The sequence below is a fragment of the Hyperoodon ampullatus genome (genome assembly GCF_949752795.1).
Source record: "Hyperoodon ampullatus genome assembly, chromosome: 8".
In the NCBI taxonomy this organism is placed as follows: domain Eukaryota; kingdom Metazoa; phylum Chordata; class Mammalia; order Artiodactyla; family Ziphiidae; genus Hyperoodon; species Hyperoodon ampullatus.
In genome coordinates, this window is record NC_136921.1 from 84,095,205 (window position 1) to 84,113,674 (window position 18,470).

General features: G+C 40.0%; 1 protein-coding gene across 2 annotated transcripts in view; it reads left to right on the forward strand.

Moving 5' to 3' along the window:
- CERS6 (ceramide synthase 6) overlaps positions 1-18,470 on the forward strand; it is a gene marked incomplete at both ends in the record, with an annotated part of 326,214 nt that overhangs the window by 233,517 nt on the left and 74,227 nt on the right. For both annotated transcript variants that reach the window (XM_079710750.1, XM_079710751.1), the window contains 2 exons: positions 15,557-15,607; positions 18,083-18,175. In XM_079710750.1, coding sequence (XP_079566876.1) covers positions 15,557-15,607; positions 18,083-18,175 — 144 coding nt within the window. The remainder of the gene's footprint in view (positions 1-15,556; positions 15,608-18,082; positions 18,176-18,470) is intronic.

Below are 18,470 nucleotides of genomic sequence, written 5' to 3' on the forward strand. Positions count from 1 at the left end.
GGATCCTCCCGGACCGGGGCATGAACCCGTGTCCCCTGCATTGGCAGGCGGACTCTCAACCACTGCGCCACCAGGGAAGCCCTCACCTCATTGATTTTTAAAAGCTCTCTTTATTCATCTAGGGGAAAACTTTATCATATATTCAGCAAACCACTTCTAAATTGCTGGTTCAGCCCCTTGATATAATTCAGTTGCATTAATCTATCCAACTTATATCTTTCAGCTTCCCCTCCCCCCAAAATAATTACATATCTTTGGAAGATCAGAAGCTGGGAAGACAGGAAAACAGGCTTGATTAACATCAGAAACTTAACTGCATAAGGATCAGTTCCTTCTTTGCAATTAACTCAGCAACTCAGAGGATAATTTCTCTGTCATAATTAGAAGATAAATAATCTATAAGGATGTACCACTTATTTAAAGGGTATAGTCTGATCATTTGTCCTATTAGTAATGAGTAATGGTAAACTGAATTGTGAATTCCCTTCTGAATTTTAATATATGAAAGTGGCCGTAAGGAAAGGGAGTAATTATTTGCCTAAATTAAAATATCATCATCAAATTTTCATCAGTGTTTACTTTAGAAAATTTTAATCTTCAATACCAAACATATTACAAAACTTGAGCCTCACAGATGAAGGACACACTGAAAAGCAATTACTCAACTTTTAACTTTTATTCACACATCATCAAATTGGGCAAAATGAGCTTTTTATTATATTGATTACTAATACTGCTCTGATTGTCTTTAGTAAGAGTGACCGAGTTTTGTCAGTGATTCAAAAAATCTAAATTGCAGTGGGTAACTGGAGTTTCTTCACAAAGAAGAAAAAGGGGGTTTTCTTCTGATATTGGGTTTCCATTTGTGGGGTGTCCAAGTCTGCAACAAGATCAGAGACAGCAAACCAGGATTTTGTCTTTTGGGAGAAAAAAAAGGGGGGGCAAAGAGGATGGTGAAATTTAGCGCTTGCTGTATCATAAAAACTATGCAGTCCAACTCCTAATTTCACACATGAGCAACCAGATGGGTGAATCGACTTACCCAATGTCACTCAGCTGGTTAACGGCAGACTGAGTCCAGACAGGGGCGTTCCTATGTCCTTTCTGATTCTCTCTTCCCCATCACGTGTTCTTTCAGTGACTGCAGGGGTTGGGAAATTAAGGAACTTTCATTTCTCTATTTCTAGATTCCTCTGCCTTTCAAAAAGTGGTGTTCTCGCTTAACATAATTGAATGTTACAGGGATTTGGCTGCTTTGCAAGTATCTGAATTTTGTGTTTTCTTGCAGCTTTCTCAAATAACGATAGCATGATACAATTTTTTCTTCTAACATATTTCTCATGTAGAATATGTGTCTTCCATAGCCATTTATGGCCATATCTAGACAGAAGATTACTGGCAGTTTAGGAGTTCAGGAAACATAGGACTGTTTCTACTTAATATGTTTGGATTCATGATTCATAGAATATAGTCTATTATGGGTTTTCAGATATAATACACAGACATGGTGACAACATAACATATTAAAAAGCAAGTCAGATTTCATACATAAGAAATATCAAGCCTGAAGTGCCCAGTACTTTTAAAAGAGAGCAAGCAGTGGCTTTTCACTCTTCTCTTATGTAATTCCTTTAAAGTGTTCTCAGGAAGATGATTTGTAAGTAGACAGACCTTAGCTCAAGGTAAATTCATTAAAAAAAAAATTGATGACTTGTGAAAATTCTGAAGATCTCTTCAGCTGTATTGTCTCAAAGGCTAACCCTTATTCTCTTCCCACCTCTATGGATTATCTGATTAAATATCATATCACTTCTGTGATCCCACTCACCTGATTTGACTCGGTGGCGTTGGATTCTTGGGACTTATTTTGGTGTGTTAAGGGCTGGGTAGTGTGGAGGAAGAAATGCGTCAAGTTAAGTATCAGATACAGGTGATGTGACAATGCACATACTGTGGTTGTTCAGTCAGGGAATAGATTTAAAGGAACTCGTTTACTGGGAACCAGGGCTCTTCCCAGTGTGTATCTGTTGCCACATGTGCCTTGAATTGGTCAGGATGAAGACTAAGCTACAGCAATAATGTAGCAAAGAGAGCCAGCAGCACAATGGCTTATAGAACAAAGTGCGTTTCTGCCTCATGTGACAGGCCCAGTATCAGTGGCCGGGCCAGCGGGGCAGCTCTGCTCCCCACCGTCTTCAGAGAACTTGGTTCTTTCCATTTTGTTGATCTGCCGTCCTTGGTGCAGTGGTTTTCAAACTTTCTGGTTTCGGGACCGCTTTATGCTGGTGGTAACAATCATACAGGACTTTAAAGACCTTTTGTTTTTGTTAGTCACATCTATCGATGTATTAGAAATTAAAACTGGTAAATTTTTAAAGCATTATGAATTTAATTAAAATAACAAGAAATCATTACATGGTAACAAATAACATTTTAAGAAAAATAACTGTATTTTCTAAAACAAAATTTAGAGGTTTTTGTGATAATCTCTAATTATGATTTAGTAGATGAGAGCTGGGTTCTCATTCCTGCTTCTGCATTCAGTCTGTCACAGGTGTGTGTGTGTGTGTGTCTGTGTGTGTGTGTCTGTGTGGTTAATTTATATGGTGAATATCTGGCCTCACAAAGAGATGAAATTGTAAAAGGTAGAAATATCTTAATAGTGTTTTCCAGAAAACTGTAGATTTTCTTCTTTGATATGATGTCAAAACTCAATGTCAGTGAACTTCTTGTACCTGGTTACATTAACATCCATTGGTTACTCTTTCCCTTTCGTCCATGTATGATTATTTAACATCATGCATTTGTCATTTAAAGTATTGGTTCACTGAGTTATACAGATCTTACAAGTGTTGACACGTTATTATAAATATCAAAAGCAAAAACACAGAAGCGTATTTGTCATTGTTTTCACTAATCTCCTCTGAAAAGTTTTTAACAAATGGGAAGTTATTAGGCATATAGTAGCCTATATGTATTTTCCAAAATACTAATTTTTGCTTGAAAGCTTGAATTTTATCACTGGCAGCAAATACTATCATTTGAGTTTCTTGAAGTCACAGGCTCACTTTGTTCATTTTCGAGAAAGTGTCTGCAAATACTCAATTCAGAATAAAAGTCATTGTGAAGAAAAATAAACAGCCAAGTTTCATTCACATTTCATTCTTCTAAGTTCAGTGTTTTGTTTTTTCATGTTTTCCCCACCTTCGTATTATTGTTTCTCTCCATCCTGAATAAATGTTAAAGGTAGGAGTGAGAAGACCTTTGTATACAGGACAGGTACACTTGTATCACCAGCCCTCTATTCCTGGTGGTGCTAGTAGCCTCTAGGAGGTTGTGTGGCCCCAGGAGGCCAACAAAATAGCACCTGGAAGACTGATCAGGAGGCAGTGAGGTGGGGATGACAAGCCAGATACAAGGGGCCGGAGTAGTTAAGGCATGGAGATGGGAATTAATGGAACACACACAGCAAGGTGCTTGGTCTGAAGAGAGCAGGCGCTGCTTATTGGGAAGAGTGGACTTAGTCTCACCTGGTCACGGTGGACAGCCAACCTAACAGGAACATGGACAGCCAGGCAGAGGCATTTTACCTTCTGAGTTGGAAATGAGGAGAGGTGTTTAAGGTTTTTTTTTTTTAATCCTCCAGAGAATAATGCAAGGAAAGGGATGATTAGGAAAAAATGATGTTGGAAATATGACATGGTTCCTGAAAGATAAAGAATTCAAGTTCTTCTTCCGTCTCCTCCATTCACCATCTTCTGCTTGTCCTTCTGGCCTCAACTACTATGGCACCACTAGTGGAGCTGTCCCCTCCCACCTCTCCCTTCAAGACTGGGCTGGGTATCTTTTTATATCTACTCCTCTGTGTCCTGTGTTTACCTCTGCTATAACTTGTCATTATTTTGATTACCCAGGAGATGGTAAGCTCCTGGAGGATGGAGAACTTGTCCATTGTATCTTCATGCCTAGCAGAGTGTCTGATTTATGGTAGCCACTCGATACTTGAAAGAGCAAGTGAATGAGGAAGGTGCAATAATATTAGCACAAAGATATTAGGATGTAGGCAAGTTGGTTTAGAAGTGGTAAGAAAGAGGCTGATAAGGATCTTCAGAATGAGAGCAGGTGGGTTGGGTGGCAAAGATTGATCATCACTGTAATTAGTACAAAGTTTATTCTGTATTATTTTTTCATCTTATTATTTTCCCCTTTCCACTTTCTCTTAATGGAGAATTTAGAATTAAATTATTGATGATTCGTTTATACTTGAAATATCACTGTCAGCATGTAAATATTCTGAAGGCAGCTATTTCATGTACTAGCTTTTGTTTAAAATTAATTAGAATTATTGGGCTTCCCTGGTGGTGCAGTGGTTGAGATTCCGCCTGCCAAGGCAGGGGACACGGGTTCGTGCCCCGGTCCGGGAGGATCCCACATGCTGCAGAGCGGCTGGGCCCGTGAGCCATGGCCGCTGAGCTTGCGTGTCCAGAGCCTGTGCTCTGCAACAGGAGAGGCCACAACAGTGAGAGGCCCACGTACCGCAAAAAAAAAAAAAAAAAAAAAAATTTAGAATTATTGAGTAATTTGAGGATTGTAATAATTAATACCATTAATGTTATTTGTGAATATAGAGCAAATGTGTGTTTTTTTAATCAGACCTATTAAAAGTACATGGACTTAGCTTCTTTCTATTATTTGAATAAGACCTGTTCATTGTAGAAAATTATAGCTACAATTACTTTGTATAATTTAATATTAAAATATAAACATGTTTTTAAAAAGTAAAAAGCATCCAAAATAATCATTACTCAGAGATAAACACTAATTAACTTTTGGTAAATATCCTGCCAGGCATATTTTGTGTGTGTGTGTGTGTGTGTGTGTGTATGTGTATATGTATGTGTCTAAATATATATCTACTTTAAACATAAGGCACACTGTATATTCTACTTGTAACTTGATTTTAACTGAAAATATGAATATGCTGGTTACATCCCCTTAGCCCATCTGATATTCTCATGGCTGTAGTGGACAGTTCCATGCACTTCTGACAGTGTCCCACATCAGATATAAGCTGTGCCGCATCTTTGCTCTGCTTTCTCCAAAGCTGCAAATGCTACCTAGACACACAGGAAGGTACAACCTAGGCATATGGAAGCGTTAATACTGGAACCTCACCAGTGGGGTATGAGAGTTGGTGGATAAATGCCCCAGCTCCCCATCCTGTGTTGGGACGGTTATAAGGTATGTGCTCTGTAATTCTGCAGAGGTCCTCAGCAGAATTGAGGTGCAGTAACCAGCTCATTCCTGAAAACCATATTGGATTTTCTCCTTCATCCATCTCACTTTCTCCATTTTTCCAGTTCTGTTTCCTGGAATCACCTCTCAAATAACCAGCCAGCACCCAAGTCTCAGAGCCTGCTCCCACAGAATCCCAACTAAGAACATGCCAATGTTCAATATTATTGAACAATTAGATTTATTTCAATTTTTCATTACTAGAAAAGGAATTGCAATGGAAATCCACATACAAATGTCTTTACTCTGAGTCTAATTTTTTTTTTTTTACAATAAATGGTGGATTAAAGGATGTGCAGGTTTTAAAGATCAAATAACTTTTTAGAAAGCTTATTCCCATTTGCAGAGTGTTGGTTTCCCTATACACTGCTAACCCCTGGGTATTAACCTCTTCAGGTATTTGCCAGACCAGGTTAAAAATTCTGTCTCGCTTTAACCTGTAATTTTTACATATGTTTTTGGTCACATATTCTTTTGTTTGTTGTGTTCCCTGTTTGTATCTTCTCCCCATTTTTCTGATAGGCTGTTTAAATATTTAAATCAATGTTTGTGGGCTCTTTACATATTAGAGATCTTAGTCCTTTGTTGTATGTTATAAATTGTTTCCTTAAATGATCTTTTGACTAATTTTGTGCTCCTTAATAGTGTTGACTTAAAGAAAAACACACAGCATAAGAGTTTTGAGGTTAAGTTTTACTCAGGGCCTCACTGAGGACTATAGCCTGGGAGATAGCTCTGAGGAACTGCTCCAAAGAGGTGGGAGGACCCAGTTTATATGTGATTTTCTTTTTTTTGGCTAGGAAATACATGCTGTCAAGCATACATCTTCATAAAAGATTATTACTAATCACAAAGAATAGACATCTCAAGTTAATTATTTTAGTGTTTATGTATGGGAAGATGCAAGAATCTGGGGTCATTGAAATTCTTCCTGAGATATCCATCTAACTATCCACGGGGTCTGTTTACTCAAAGCACAGAGCGCCTCATCCTGTTTTCATCCTGAATTCCTCTCAGGGTTGTACTGTGTTGGTGGGTGACTGCAGTGGGTTGCAATTCAGTGGGCGGTGAGCAACACTCTTTTGTTCTTCTTTGTTCACAGTAGCCACTCTAATTGGCTTCATTCCCACATTCTGCACTGGCCTCCCTCTCTACACGTCTCTCCCCCCACCTAACCCACTCCCCGTGTTGACATTCTCACCATTTTCCTTTCTCTATAGGTCTTTCCACCTCATTTTCTTTCATCTTCTCTTTTCGTCATCTGGTTCCTTTATCCCTAATTTCTATTCTAAACATGGAATTAATCTGTCCATTCTGCTTTGCAGTGATTCTCACTGGCCTGGAGGAGAGTACACATCTGAATCAGTAAGAGAAGTGCCTTTTTAAGCTTCCTGTTCCCCAGACTCTTGAGAATCACAGCCATAGTTACTGTGAGGTATATGTGGAGTCCCTCAGCTGAGCAAAGGCAGAAAAAGTTGAGAACCACTGGCTGGAAGGTTTTAAAAGGCATGGAAATGCCACTTAGATTTCTTTTCTCTTTGGCTGTATGATGAAGCCTACAGAGAGACCCTTTGAGCTTAGAGCCCATCTCCGAGGAACTCCTTCTATTTTTGTATGCTTGGCAGATCTGCAAATTACTTTCTAAATTGATTGCTGAATGTGCTGAAGGCACATACTTGACTAGGTCCTGAGGACTAGCTTCTATTTTAAAGTCTGATCAATATGAAAAGCTGCTATCTTTATATAATGCCATGGGGTCAAGTCTAAATTACATTTGCACATTACAGGAGCTTTCAAAGCTAATGCAGATGCCAAGGGCCTCTAGGGAGGGGTCACCACTCTGCTTTGTAGATTTACAGTCGCATATCTACTGACCAGGAAAGGAGGAAGGTGTACCCCTTGTGTGCTGGGGAGCGTTCTAGTCTACTCATCACTGACCAGCTGCGTCTTCAGGCTGGTCAGAGACTTCTGGCTTCATTCTTTTCATCCCAAATACAACTTTTTTTTACATTTATATTAACATATTTCCATACAAATAGCCCAAAGAAAGTTTAGTATTAGTTTTTAAAAATTTTTTTTAATTTAATTTTATTTATTATTTTATACAGCAGGTCCTTATTAGTCATCAGTTTTACACACATCAGTGTATACATGTCAATCCCAATCGCCCAGTTCATCCCACCACCACCACCACCCCTCCGTGGCTTTCCCCCCTTGGTGTCCATACATTTGTTCTCTACATCTGTGTCTCAACTTCTGCTGTGCAAACCGGTTCATCTGTACCACCAAATACAATTTATTGATTAGTTTTTAAACTCACAAAGCACAAAATATTTCTTTCCATTATGAGTTACTTGGCAATATGTATTAAATGAAAACTGTAGATTATCATTTTGAATGGATTTGATTTATATTCATTGAAATCATACAGTTCAACATTTCTAAAAAGAATTTGCAATGTTTATGTAATAAAATTATTAATATAGATATTACCATCAAAAAGTTACACACAAAAGGAAAAATAAGCAAAAATGTTGAGACAATCATAACTGCAGTGACTGACCTTCAGAATTAGATCTCAGCTTCCCAAAACCATGGTAAAAAGATAATGGGGGGGCTTCCCTGGTGGCTCAGTGGTTGAGAGTCCGCCTGCTGATGCAGGGGACATGGGTTCGTGCCCCGGTCCGGGAAGATCCCACATGCCGCGGAGTGGCTGGGCCCGTGAGCCATGGCCGCTGAGCCTGTGCGTCCGGAGCCTGTGCTCTGCAACGGGAGAGGCCATAACAGTGAGAGGGCCCGTGTACCGCAAAAAATAAATAAATAAATAAATAAAAAGATAATGGGATAACAGGAAACATACAAAGCATTCACGAAGGGAAGTATTTCCCCCCCCGGGCTAAATTTAAAAGGAAAAATATCATTTGAATTTAGTGGTTACCTAGTGGTAACCTTTCCAGTATAAACTCACTGCAGACAAGGAACATTTTTCTCATGTTTATTTCTTACAGTAAATCTTCAATATAAGCCAAAGGTATAAGATTTAAGTATAACTCAGTGAAAGTGTTTTCAGAGTAGTTTCAGTGAAAGAAGTTTCAGAGTAGTTCAGGGATCTAGCTTTCTGGCATTTAAAAACATAATCCAAGGCTCTGTGTATTTCATACCTAAACTATTCAGAGGCCAGTATGTCTCTTAGACTATATTCCTTCACTGTTAGTTGTCACACCTGGGCTTTATGAAAGCCATGTAGGAGTTTGGATGGAAATAGTGAAAGATGAAAGTTTGCTTCTAAGATGCTGACTTCAGGTAAAGACCCACACATTTTTCACACTTTTGATGAGGCAACGAAATGCTTTTAATACTTTATATGATTCATGTTCTTTTGTTAAATCAAAATATTTATTCAAAGAAACTACTATTCATTCGGCTGTAGGTACCTACTGATTCTTGGGGGAAAAAAGGTGTGTATGTGTATTTATATTTCTGTTTAATCATTTAACACTTGCCTGGTTAACTGAGCATCCTTTTGTCTGGTCTTTTGCTTCGAACTCAATTATTCCTTTAGTTCACAGTGACATGAGAAATGTCAGTGATCTGAGTTAGCCTTGATTTTTAAGACTTCATTTTTTTTTTTTTTTTGTGGTACGCGGGCCTCTCACTGCTGTGGCCTCTCCCCCTGCGGAGCACAGGCTCCGGACGCGCAGGCTCAGCGGCCATGGCTCACGGGCCCAGCCACTCCGCGGCATGTGGGATCTTCCCGGACGGGGCACGAACCCGTGTCCCCCGCATCGGCAGGCGGACTCTCAACCACTGCGCCACCAGGGAAGCCCAAGACTTCATTTTTTTTTGAACAGTTTTATGTTCATAGAAAAATTGAGGTACAGAGATTTCCCATGTACCCCTGTCCCCACACATGCATATTCTCTCCCACCATCAAATCCACCACCAAAGCGGTACATTTGTCACAACTGATGAACCTACACTGACATATCATAATCACCCAAAGTCCATAGTCTACATAGGATTCACCCTTAGTATTGTACGTTCTATGGGATCGGACAAGGCCTTCTTGATGTCAGATGATTGATCCATCATCATGATAGGTGGCATGGAAACTGAAAGGTACATTTGTGTTTTTTTTAACTATTATTTTAAGAAGTATATCAAATGGAACTTAAAAACAATAAAATAAGACCAAGCCTATCTTATTCCAGATGGTAAAGTGAAATGATCAGACCTGATCTATTTTTGCTAGTTCTGTTCACTATGAAACCTCTACAGAACAACTGATAAAAGAAGCAACCTGATTAAAAAAAAAAAACAAAAAACACATTTACTGACACTTAAAAAAAAAAAAAGACTTCTCTACTTTAAAAAAAAAAAATCACAGAATACATAGCACTCAAGTCTTATGCGTTTGGTCCAAAGGCGAATGACGACTGCTCGGTGACCTCCAGCAGCACATCTGACCTCCATCCTGGTGCTGGGGTTTGGTTTGCTCAGGGTGAGAAGAGCCTCAGAAGCCTCCCCTGGGACACTGTGTTATTGATGGATGTGCTTGTGGCCAAGTTGTGTCTCACGTGATGTGTCTGGGAGCAGATGTGCATAATACTGTATAATGAAAAATCCCATTATACATTGTGATTTAAATTGAGAGTGTTAGAAGTCATTTTGTATCCACTCTGTTACTGTCTGTCTTAGTCTTGTTCAGATGTTTTGTAAGTCTTCTTAAATTGAAATTAGTTGATGTGTACCTTAAGAGCTATTAGGTACCATTTATGGAGAGTTGTCTTACAATGCGGTGTTAGTCAGCTTGGACTGCCAAAGCAAAATGCCATAGACTATGTGGCTGAAACAACAGAAACTTACTTCTCACCATTCAGGAGGTTGGAAGTTCCAAATCAAGGTCTGGCAAGGTTCGGTTTTCAGTGAGAACTCTCTTCCTAGCTTGCCTCTCTTCCTGATCACTGCAGTCCTCACATGGCCTTTCCTCTGAGCATGTGAGGACAGAGAACACTCTCTCACTTCCTCTTCTTATAAAGCCACCAATCCTGTCGGTTTAGGGCCCTATCCTTATGGCCTCATCTAATCTTAATTATCTCCTAAAGGCCCTGTCTCTAAATACAGTCACGTTGAGGGTTTAGGGCTTGAATATGTGAATTCAGTCCATAGCAGATGCTAAAACAACAAAAAAACTTGGTGCAATTTCTGTTGACCAAAAAAAAAAAAAAAGAAAGAAAAAAAAGTAGGAAGTAAATCTGAAGGATCTTGTGAATGACCTATAATCATGGAACTCTTTAGCAGTGAGAGGCATGGCTAGCCATCTGGGACATGTGATTTCTTTTGTAGCTTAAGCAGGATTTGGAGATCCTTTCTAACCCGAAAATTCAATACTTTTAGGTAATAGCTCAATTATTGATTCTCAGTTATGTATAAATCAATTCCAAATATCCATGATTTTCTTTCACTATGCATTCTTTGTACACACAGAGTACCTTGGGAAGTTATAATGGAAGAATCTGGCTGGCCTGAGTTTGTATCCCAGCTTTTCTACTTACCAGCTGGGTAGGCTTCAGTTAGTTATGGTACCTCTTTGAGATTGCTTTTTGTCTATAAAATAATCATACTTACCTTGGTGCATATACAGTCGGCCCTCTGTATCCATGGATGCAAGAACCCATGGATATAGATAGCCGACTGTTCATGCCATTTTATATAAGGGACTTGAGCATCCTTGGATTTTGGAATCCACGGGGGGTCCTGGAACCAATCCCCCGAGAATACCTAGGGATGACTCTATTAGTGAGAATACAGGCTAAACTACTGTGTATGTATGTATGTATATACATACATATATATATATATATATATATATATATATATATAACAGCATATATATATATGACAACACAGTAGTTTAGATATGAGAGGATGATAGGAATTTATCTGTGTCACACATATAATCCAGAGGTAAGCAGACCAGAGCTAGTAGGAGGCCTCCAACATCAACTTCAACAGAAACTTCCATCCCAGGGTGAAAGATGACAGCTCCAGCTCTTATTATCTTCCTCCAATGGGAATGGAGAAAAGGTGAGAACAGCTCATTCACATTTACTTTTAGAGGCAGCATCCATGTGTCAATTCTGCTCACATCTCTTCCACCAGAGCTTAGATGTGTGGTTCTAGCAAGCACAGAAGTTGGTTGAGAAGCATTGTCTCCAGCTAAATAGTGTTTTACTAACAATTTCTGCTTCAAATTTGGCTATTGTAAAGATTAGAAATAATTTATTCACCTAACAGTGAATTGTGAAATATTATAACAAAGTGCCTAGCAAGGTGCCTTACACCTGGTAAATACCAAGTTGGATCACCCTCCTTACTTTACTCTAGCACCTTACTACTCAAAATGTGGTCCAGGTTCCAAGCATCACCTTGAAACTTGTTAAAAATGTAGACTCTCAGCCCCAAGCCAGACCTACTGAATCAGATCCTGCATTTTAATAGTTTGAGGAGCCTCCACAGCAGCATATTCTTTGTCTTTTATGGTACCTGTACGCTATGTTATCTTGAGCACTTACAATGTTGCTGTGAGAATTAAATGAGATAATATGTATAAAATACTGTAAAATCTGTAACGTGCTTCATGTCATTATTTAACTGTATATGTCTGAGGGAGAATAAAGTGAATCTTACATTATTGAAATGCCAAGATTTGAGAATCATTGGGTTTTTGGGTTTTCCAATGTTGATAATGTCCCCTGATATTGTAATGCCATGTAAAAGAGGCATTTCTATTTTCAGAAAACGTACTTGAATCACCTTGCACTGTCCTAGGTACAGAGCTTTTCTCTAATTATGTAGGAAGATGCTAGGCCCATCCTTCTAAAATGAGGGTTTTCAGTGTATTTTTTCATAACCATTATTCTTTCTTGACATCTAAATATTGCAGCTTTTTATGTTCTTAATTATGTTACTACCTATACAGATTTTGATATCAAATGAACATGGAAATGATTCTTAAAAAGGTATCTGGAAAAACTGATTTAAAAAACAATAGGTTTATGGTACCAGTTGAAACTAAAGATGCTATACCTAATGCATTAAATATAAGCAGCCAATCCAGATTCATATGGTAGTGTTGAGCTATTAGAAATTAGGAGAATCACCATTTCATGGACTTGTCTTCTCATCTGTAAATTGGGAAAGATAGTGTTTGTTCTGTCTCAAAGAGTTTTGGGAGCCATAACATGAGATCCTAGAAAAATGTAGCACATAGAAGATGATATTAATATCTAGTATTGTCAAAGTAGGAAGTATATGTGAACACGCATTGTGAAATAAGTATGTGAAAGTGCTTACTTAAATGTTTGACAAACAAGCTTGCAGGCTGAGCTATGGCCTTGGTAGCCCCATCAAATTCTCAGTGTTCTTTGCTCCTGCTTCAAGTGGACGGGACCCACTGAGAGACAAAGACTCACCCACTGTTTCTGCAGGTCAGTCGGGTTTCTGCACATGATACAAGCATGTCTAGGTGATGCACATCTGATGCATCCAGGGATAAGCCTGGGTGTTAGAAGAAAACCAAGGAGCCAAGAAGCTCACAGAGGAAGGGAAGCTCTAAATGATGGATTTTCCTGGGTCACTGGGAGGCGTACCTTTGCTCTCCCGCCTGTGACGGGAAGGATGACTGTGTTGGAAGAGATTCCTGCTGTGTCTTTAGAGGCAAGCACGCACATGCCCTGTGGGCTTGGGACTGATGCATTCAGAAAAAAGACTACGAGGCTTTTTATAGGTGTTACATTTCATTCTGCATTCCTTCTCATTAGCATTCAGTAATGAAAGCTGAACTGTCAACTTGAGTGTCTCATCCTGGAGGGATAAACATAAGAATATGACATACGTTTTCCTCAGGGACTTTCAGCTAATTGTAGAGATAGTAAACAATTTTATCAGAGAGGAAGGTAATAACTAACATTTGTACTCTAAGGTAGATTTTGCTATGTTGTGCCCACATTTAAAAATAATGCATATATGTGTGTGTTTAAAAAGAAATCTATCCATATGTGCATGTATATCTATATTATATAGAAAAAAAGGCCCCAAATGGGCTGTACATTAAAATGTTAATAGTGATGAGAATTCAAATTATTTTTCTTTTCATTCTTTTCAATATTTTCTATATCTTCCTCAACGGACATGTGTTGTTTATATAAGTCAATAACCAATTATGCTTCTGAAGCCTCTGCAGCATTTTTATACATGCTCTCTCATTTGATCCTCACCATCACCCTGGAGGTCGGTCACTCATAAACCTCAGTGTCATGGACATGAGAAATGGAGGACACAGACAGACAGACAACTCAGGCACCAAGGAAGTTAAGTGCAGAGAGATTACGTGATACGTACAGCGTAGCACGGGTAGCAAATGGCGAAAGCAGGAAAAATGGAGGGAGAATCAGGAGTGCTTGAATGAAAGGGGACTGTAAAGATCCCTGGACATCATTAGGTTTAGGGCATGGCATGGCTTTTTACTTCAACCTGGCTCCCTAAACTGAGGCCTGGTTCAGTTTTTATCAGACTCAAAGTTAGGGTCACAGTGGCTATGTTCGGCTTTGAGACCAGACAGTCTGAGTTTGATTTCCAGCTCTGGCCCTGCCTCACTAATTAACCTGGATGGTTAATTATGGACTCGGGGCCTCAGTTTACCCATCTGTAAAATGAGGCAAATACTACTACTAGTTACTGGAAGGATTAAATGAGTTCATACATGTGAGATCCTTTAAAAGTATATGGGACAATCTTAAAAGAAATAACTTTTTTTTTTTTTTTTTTTTTTTGCGGTATGCGGGCCTCTCACTGTTGTGGCCTCTCCCGTTGTGGAGCACAGGCTCCGGACATGCAGGCTCAGCGGTCATGGCTCACGGGCCCAGCCGCTCTGCGGCACGTGGGATCCTCCCAGACTGGGGCACGAACCCGTGTCCCCTGCATCAGCAGGTGGACTCTTAACCACTGCGCCACCAGGGAAGCCCTGAGAAACAACTTTTTAATTGGTTAAATAAATAACAGATCATGAAGGAAAACCCTCAAAAAAAAGTGTATGGTCATAGGGAGGACTCAACAAATACTAGCTAATATCCTCCTCATCCTCATCCTCATCCGCATCGGTGCAGGGCTGATGAGGACCATGGTGGGTGGAAGGATATCTCTGTGGCTTTCAGAGAGACAACTACATTATCCTACTGCAGAGGCAGCAACTTTTGATCTTACAGGGCCTGGGACAAGATACGGAGGTTAGGTCAGTACAAATATATCTGACATTAAACTCTCAATGACAGTATTATCATTTTGAGATATATAAACACAGATTGTATTAATGATAGATTATGTTTCTTAATAGTTAGAAACATATTGATGTGTATCAAATGTGTATAGATGTATACCACCAAGTACTGATAGCTATAGATCAGGAATGCAAAAAGAATGATAAAGCTAATACAGAAATACGAGAAAGTTTGTGCTGGTATTATGGGATGGTTCAGGTCTCTATTCAAATCCATACCAACCCCTCCCTGTTTATTACAGATGTTTGGAATCTGTGTGTATACTTAGATGTTCTCTCTGATTTTTCAAGGTGGTAAGGCAAGTGATTGCCGTTAAATTAAGAAAGATTGTTTTGTCTTCGAAAGACCTTGACCATGAGTCCAAGCGTGGGATGTACTGTAACGGTTAATTCCCTCAGGCCTGGAATTAGTCAGAGCTGTCCTACTGGAACAAGAGTACCTGCCTGCTCTTGACCCCCACTCAATGCATGAAACAATTGATTAATAATGTTGCTTTGTAAACATTGAGTTGGAGGAGTTTCAAGGAGATTTGCACCAACTGTCAGCATTGTTTATTGATAATAGATTGATCATTTGCAGCTGGTCTTGGTGAGACACTTGAAGGGCTCTGCTGTTGAGGCTGGTTACCTAGCAGGGATGTGTCTACAGGACCAGCAAAATATTAAAAAACACCAGCTAGCACTCTATCCCGGAAGTGGCCTGAAATACTGCCGGTTGAGTTTAGAAGATTACCCAGAGAGAATGTATGATGGAATCCTCATGGCTTCGCTCTCCTATTCCTAATTATACTGAGTCCTTCAGTTCTTACACAGGTAGATTGTTGAAATCGCCAAATACTGGGGGGCCAGAACCTGTCATAAACATCCCTTCTCCCGCTTCTTTTCCAAAACATGTGAAATGTGTTTCTTTGTCATGTTTTTCAGACCCCCTGGCTGTGGAATACAAGGCACTGCTGGTACAACTACCCCTATCAGGTAAGGACACATTACCGTCTGGGTTTTTACGCATGTAAAGTACCTTTCTTAGGTCAGCGCCATGGTTTCAGGCAGGTCCCAGCAGATTGGGCAGCTACTTTGCTTGCCGCCCCCCGTACCCCCTGCTGCTTGATGGTGGACACAGCCTAGTGAGAGAGGTAGTTTGTGTTAGAATCAAAGCTTGAGCAGATGGAGAAAGTGTGGAAGGTGCGTTTGCTGGAGAGTAAGATACAATCACTTCAGTAGGTGGATAATTCCTTTTTTTTTTTTTTTGCGGCACGCGGTCCTCTCACTGTTGTGGCCTCTCCCGTTGCGGAGCACAGGCTCCGGACGCGCAGGCTCGGCGGCCATGGCTCACGGGCCCAGCCGCTCCGCGGCATCTGGGATCTTCCCAGACCGGGGCAGGAACCCGTGTCCCCTGCATCGGCAGGCGGACTCTCAACCACTGCGCCAGGGAAGCCCGGATAATTCCTTTTCTAACAGCCAGTCTGCTTTGGGTCACTGAGGACCGGATAACAGCCCTGGCCTGTCTCGGCAGCTTGCGGGCAGAGCTCAGGGGAGGAACTGGAGCTGGCGTGCTGAGTTTGGTTCACTCTGTGGCTTAGGAGCGGTCTCTAAAGATGTAAATAAAGCACTGTTTCCTTGAACTCAGAAAAATGGGCTTGTCCCATTACATGTAGACAAAAATAGCATCATTGAAAATGAGATTAAAATCATATCCCAGACAGGGAGCATTTCAGATCCCTGCCCACAGACATACCTTTGCCTCTGTCCGTGAATTCAGTAATATTAGCATGTGTTGTGGTCCCTAGCTCAGTTACTATTTGAATATCAAAGCCGGGACTGTTCTTGAAATTTCTTGCTGAAACATTTCTAGAATTTCTAGTTCATTGGGGATATATTATTTAAGAGAAACAAATACAACCAGGTATTTTAGTGATAAAATAAAGAGATGGACATTGTGATAAGCAATTTGGATTTTTGAGTTTGGGATTCTTTGGGTTGTCTTTTTAGAGGCATTTGGTGTAACAAAGTTAATGGGAGCAGGTGTGCCCTGCAGCTTCTCTGTTACACACAGTGTTGCAACAGGGGGTAGGGTCTGGTGTTGGCTACCCCTTGGGTAGGTTCAAGGCTAGGGACATGTTGAAATGGGGATTCCAGTTTGCATTTCCATCTCTTTCATGTAGTGTATTCAAATTAAGAAAGACTAAATCAGCAACATGACATGGTCAGAGAGAGCCGAACATTCCAGGGCTCTCTGATCAAGACTAAAGCAACGTTGAAAGCAATGATTTACTGTACACAATTGTAATTCACAGGCCCAACTGCTGTTTACTATCTTAAATACTTGGAATATTGTCATTTACCCCTCTCTTTGTGCCCTGTAATGGTATACTGAGTGGAGAGGATCCTGTCCTCGTGTGTTTTGTTGACAAAGATGAATGAGGGGGACAACTGTTTTTCTTGATGTCCATGCTTAGAGTTGGTAGTTAAGTGATTGCCGACTTCTTGCAAAAGTCACTTATTATGCTGCTATTGGTTTACAAAGCATTTCAGTTTCAACACCTTGTGTGCAGCGGTGTGGAGGTGTTCATGTAATGAGTTTCAAAGGTCTTTCATTCATTCTGGGAAAGCAAGTTGTTTCATTACAACCCAATGAAACAATTAAAAACAACTCATCAAAAATGTTTTTTTAAAACTCTGTTTTGTATTTATGGATTTATGTGCAAAATAAATATTACTGACTTCCACTGCTTCCCTGAGCTTCTCCCCATTCCTGGACCTGTGAGGCAGGTAGAGCAGGTGTTACCTCCATTTTCTAATAAGTAAATGAAGGCCCTACTTAAGCTGTGTAGTGGGGACTCAAACTCAGATTCCCTGGCTGGGCGCCTAGTCTGGTATCTCTTAGCAGCTTCCTTGTCCCCCTGATCTTCTAATAAATGTTTTGAATTATCTTTGTTTTTTTTCTTCATATTTACAACGTACAGGACATTTCCTAAAGACAAGAAAGCTCCAATTAAGGCAGAATTTGAAACTATGTCTCAGTGACCCATATAGTACTCCAGTTTTTTTCACCTTCCCTGGTCCCTGTGCTGTGGAATCTCACAGGAGTTGTCCAGAGTTACTCTTTCTGTGTATATGTTAGAATTTTTTTGCAGGTTGCCTAAGGGAATCTTTAGAGACTCATGTCTAAGTACCATAAATGCAATTGTTAAAATGAGTGGTGAATCGGGTACCAATGCCAAATGTTCATACTGATTGACACTTTTTTAGTTGGAGATGAAGCAAAGCTAATGACATCAAGCTGTGGATTATAGCCATCCTTCAAAGCTCCCTTATCCACAGAGAGAATGGGGCCAGAATTTGTGGAGGCGTAAGACAATGTCACTTTTCAGTACTGAGCTTGAGATGTTTGACACACAGATTTGGTTTCCTATTAATTATTAATCTTGCCTTTTTCTCTTTGATCCTCAGCCACTCACGCCTGACCTTCACTACTATTATATCCTGGAGCTGTCGTTTTATTGGTCTTTAATGTTTTCCCAGTTCACTGATATCAAAAGAAAGGTAAGAGTGGGTGTGTTGTAAACGGCTTGTAAACAGGTGTCTTTCATGGCCCCAGGCAGATGGATGTAGAGTCTCAAAGGCACTCACTTCTGTTCTCCCATCAGTACTGCATTAGTACAACTTTTGGCATTATTACAGAAAATTCTCTACTTTGGTTTGTGCTGTTTTATATTTTATTCCTATTGTCTCTTCACTCTCCCCCCACCAAACCTAGTGTTCTTTTCTCCATGAAAAAATAAAACAGTGAATCTTAACAGCATTAATTTCCTCTCAGTCTGATTCACAAGTCCCTTTA